This window comes from Lolium rigidum, chromosome 1 (assembly GCF_022539505.1).
Source record: "Lolium rigidum isolate FL_2022 chromosome 1, APGP_CSIRO_Lrig_0.1, whole genome shotgun sequence".
Classification (NCBI taxonomy): Eukaryota; Viridiplantae; Streptophyta; class Magnoliopsida; order Poales; family Poaceae; genus Lolium; species Lolium rigidum.
In genome coordinates this window covers 337,010,221-337,014,714 of record NC_061508.1, presented here as the reverse complement: position 1 = coordinate 337,014,714, position 4,494 = coordinate 337,010,221, and the positions used below count along the sequence as shown (strand labels likewise).

At 43.7% G+C, this 4,494-nt stretch overlaps 1 protein-coding gene across 1 annotated transcript; it reads right to left on the bottom strand.

Annotated features, from left to right (window-relative positions):
* Positions 1-1,514: 1,514 nt before the first annotated feature.
* On the bottom strand, positions 1,515-4,170 carry LOC124663899 (primase homolog protein). The gene is given in 11 exon segments (XM_047201542.1): positions 1,515-1,605; positions 1,713-1,798; positions 1,894-1,941; positions 2,087-2,200; positions 2,297-2,362; positions 2,449-2,529; positions 2,609-2,692; positions 2,844-3,020; positions 3,089-3,146; positions 3,255-3,310; positions 3,931-4,170. Coding segments are annotated over 11 exon segments (1,101 nt in total).
* Between the last annotated feature and the right edge of the window lie 324 nt (positions 4,171-4,494).

Below are 4,494 nucleotides of genomic sequence, written 5' to 3'. Positions count from 1 at the left end.
ATAAAGAAAACAAAACAACTCATAACTTGGTAAGAGCATCTTCAAGAGCCTTCCTATAATTTAGGATGTCAAACCAGTTTTAGGAAGAGGATGGAGAAGGTATAAGAAGCCAAGAAAATTTCTGCTCCAAAAACATCCCAAAAACTGGCACTGGAATTTTTTTTGTTCATGGGACTCACATGTTAGTGGGTTACTCTTTTTCCTCTCTTTTTGTCCTCCCCACCGTCCTTCCTGATCCCAACCGCACGGCCTTACCCTACCCATCCCCCGCCGCCCCCGCCAGAGAGCCTGGGTCCCCCACCTAGCCCTGGCCCCACTCCCCCCACCCGCGTCTTGCTCGGCAGCAACAGCCGCAGATCGAGCTGCAGCAGCGCGCTAGCCCGATTGGCCGTGTGCTCTGCTTGTCCGACGACGCACGCCGGAACCAGCGGTGGTGGGGACATCAAGGCTGGTGGGGCTCTAGAGGAGGAGCTTGGCCCGGGACTGCGACAACCATGACAATTGCATGGAGGAAAATCTACGGGGCCAGGAAGAGGTGAAGGAATGGCAGCGGGGCCCGCGGAGGTTGGGGGAGGTCAGGGTGGGCTTCCATGACGGTCTTGGTGGCCGGAGATGGCGGCACTGCGCGGCGGTGGGGGAGGTGGCACGGGCAGGAACTTTCCCGTTTGGATGGCTGGCCTCCTCCTGCGCGTTGTTGGGGCTTTTAGCAATCCGGCTATGGAATGCCAAATATACCAAGTTGGACCCAAGTTCTACTCAGCTTCCTAAATTTTTTTTGCGGGGTTGGGGGGTGGGTGGGAGGGGGGACCACTTTAAGGAAGGCTCTTGGAGCAAGTTTTTTGGTTACAATTGCTAAAATAACAGTTTTGAGGGGATTGGGGCAAATATAGGAGAGCTCTTGGAGATGCTCTAAGGGAGAAAGCCAGCTCGAATTTGAGGTCAAACCTTAAAGAAAATATGAAAAACAAATAGAAAATGAAACTAGTAGATACCTTGTAAAGCTCATCCATACATTTCGAACCAGTAGGAATTCCAAGCTCATCGCCACGAATTCCTAGAGTAATAACTATCGATCTCAGAGAAGAAATCTCTGAACTTGAAAAGACCTCTTATACGATACAGTTCTGCACCTTCTATAACCTCTTTCAATGCTTGTGGCCCCAAGAACATAAGTACCTGCAGTCGAAAAAGGAGTTAGACCTACAAAGACCTATTACAGAAAGTGTATAAACACCTCCAAGATAGTTCCATAAAAAAAAGAGCTAAAGACCAAAGGAACTAAACTCAGATGATTCTTCAGATTTTAGATTCATTGCACACAAAAAACCCTTCAAGCTTTAATTAAGAATAGCTGCAACTAGATTACTTTCAGAAAGCATCATAATACCATACAAGTTAGCATAAGCTTATCTAGAGAGTCACGTTAGGAAAAGGATATTATATATCTCTTGGGCCCTGATTGTGCTTGTAACATCAGAAAACTCTTTCAGAACAATAACAATATCATTTATTAGTCAAAGTAGTCCGTGCATGACATAACAAACCTCATTGGCATCTTTGCAAAATTGTGTCTCATTCTTCCTTGGCCAGGTGACCCTCCAACACCTGATTGCATTAAATTATATGTGAAAATGAGTTAAATAAGGACTTGCACAGTCATCCATTCTTAGTAATTGCTGAGACTCGTGATTGCAACAAAACGGTAGACAAACCTTTCATTACCAAGGCGGCGAGCAAGTTCCTCAGCAAGAGCCTGCCCTGGAGGATCAGCATCTGTTGCCAGTATTATCTTAGATGCCTAATACCATATAGCAAAACATATTCAGTACTGGAACCTGCATATCTCAGCAATAGAGTTTGCAAAATAACTTCTGAAATGAGAAAAATACCCACCGAGTCAAGATACTCTTTGCAGTTCCACAGATATCGATACTTCGTATCCTAGCTTCACAGGGAATGCAAGAAGATGTTAGGTCACAACTACAGATCAGCTCACATTGGGGAACTATACTAGCAAGTAATAATGGAAAACATATAACTCTCCCAGTGACAAAAACTTGCAGCAGTACGAGAAAATAGTTCTAACATGGTCTTTGTCTGGGAGTTTGTTGGATACTTGTGGTGGTGCACCATCTGGCACACTCACACAGTTACGATAGCCAGCCTCTTCCATGGAAAGTTTATCAATTTCACCCTCAACCTACAATATCAGAATGGACAAAAGGCTAGTAAATTTTTGTGAACTCAGGCTTAAATGGATTGGCAACAAAAAGAAACATGAAAATCTTGAACATACAATGATAACAACACGTGCTTGCTTTATATCATCCAGACCATACAAAATTTTCTCAGTGTTTCTCTCCTGGTAAGAAGAAAAAAATGAGTATGGATAATATTCATAAAAACATAACATAAGCATGTAACCTAAAATGGAAGAGTGCAACAAACCTGTGAATATTTCTTAGAGAGTTCCCTGTATTTGCAGCCAACGAGGACTTTATCACGTCTTTAGGTGAAAGCAATCACAAGCTGCAAACGAAATACCATATGTATGTATCACAATGTATGCTTGTACATAGTAAACCTGCATCAAAAGTACCAGCTATACCTTGTTGTTCCATTTACGTTGCGATACATTGTTCCTTCGAAGTGTTTCCGGTGATATCATTCTTTCCGAAAAGTATGTCACGATCTGCGAGAGATAACCATTTTACAAAATACCCATGTGCAATTTTTTTACCAGCATAAGCAAAGAATGCAAAAGAGAACTACGAAGATGGTTTCAGTATCAATTGAAGAATATACCAATTGAAAAATGTCTAACTTAATAATATTTTGATTACCTCATCACACAGAGGCTCAAGATGCAGGTCCTCTTCACAAAGCTTTCTGTAGACCTTGACTGCATGATTTGCCTTGACTTGCTGGTCAGTTTCCTTTCCTGCGCCAGTTCTATTTCCTGTGTCACTTCCATTTCGTGTGTCCTTTTTTGCTTGGTACACCGCGGAATCTCCGTCAGGCTGCAGAACAAAGTGGTATCAAGATGGTTTATTGCTTTCAGTTTTGTTTAATTCGTCGGTACACTCACCTGGGCATTGCCTTTTCAGCCACAATTCGCTCTAAAACAAGTCCATCTTGCATTTAAACTAAAGAAACATCATAGAAAGATCAGACAACAAAGAATCTACAGTACATATGCCTTAAGAAACAACTCCAACTGACAAGCTCAAAATGTGCTATGCATAAGAACTCACCCATCAATTCGGATGAAGACACTAAGGCTTTGTTCCTTTTTGAACCCCCCTTTGCACTAGTTAACAGAAGGGAAATCATAGTTAATCATTTGCTGTATGATAGATCAAAATCTAAAACACAATTGGATCATTAAAATAGCTTATACCGTACTTATGAAGATCATATACATATGAACAAGATTTATAAACCGGTCATCAAATCGATCATAATTTACAGGTACTGAACTCTTTGAGAACACTTCTTTTATGGAAGGCTCATGAATACTTCAAATGTGTGCGATATGTGAAACCGAAATGAGCTAACTTATACTGATCGAAACATTATGGATGTATGAAGTCTACATGTCCTGAATCCAAAAGACTTTTTTTAGCTCACTTATCCAACGAAACACTCCATGAAAAGAAAAGAGAATGGAAACAACGAGAGTGCGTTGTATCATAAAAGGCCGCAGCAATACCACTGGGCAAAGCGTCCGGTTGAAAGCCCCAAGCCTCCATTGCTTTATACGTATTCCTTTATCTTCCAGCTTCACAACTAGCTGCCCGAGTCGCTCTTCGCAAGCCCTCGTCTTGTAGATCGAACCAACTGTCATCCCAAATGGCAGCGCATTAGTAAAAGTATAGAACAACGACCAAGATTTTACATCTAGCTGTTTCAGAGGAGCGGACGCTTTACCATTCGAGGAGCGCGGGACGACGGGCACGGCGGCGGTCCCGAAGCAGTAGGCGAGCTCGGTCGGCCTGGGGAGACGGCCCCCGGAGAAGGAGTGGAGCAGGCGGATGCGGTGGCCCCCGCGGCGGCGAAGGCGGCAGGGAAGTGGCGGCCCGCGGCGAGGAGGAGGCCCGCGTACCCAGCGGCAGTGGAGGTGGAGGCTGCAATGAGGAGGATCGACTGGAGGGACGGCCGCGGTGGCATCGAGGCGAAGCAGATGATTTCTTGATTTTGGTCTTTGGATAGGAGGGGATGGATGAGAGGGGTTTAGGGTTCTGCAGCGCCACAAGGCTCTCCAAATCGCGCCGGATCAAATGTTTGGGAATGCTATTATCGTCTCTGGGGCGTGTCTCTCTCCAGTCGCGCCCTCCAATCCAGGTCTTAAATTTGTTTTTTCGGTTGGAGTATTTGAAAACACAATCAATTTATTAAACATAGCATACAAATAAATATGTTTGCTAAAACTGTTTTTAAATTAAAATACAACAAACAACAACAAACCAAACAAGTATAAGTTGGGCTAGATCA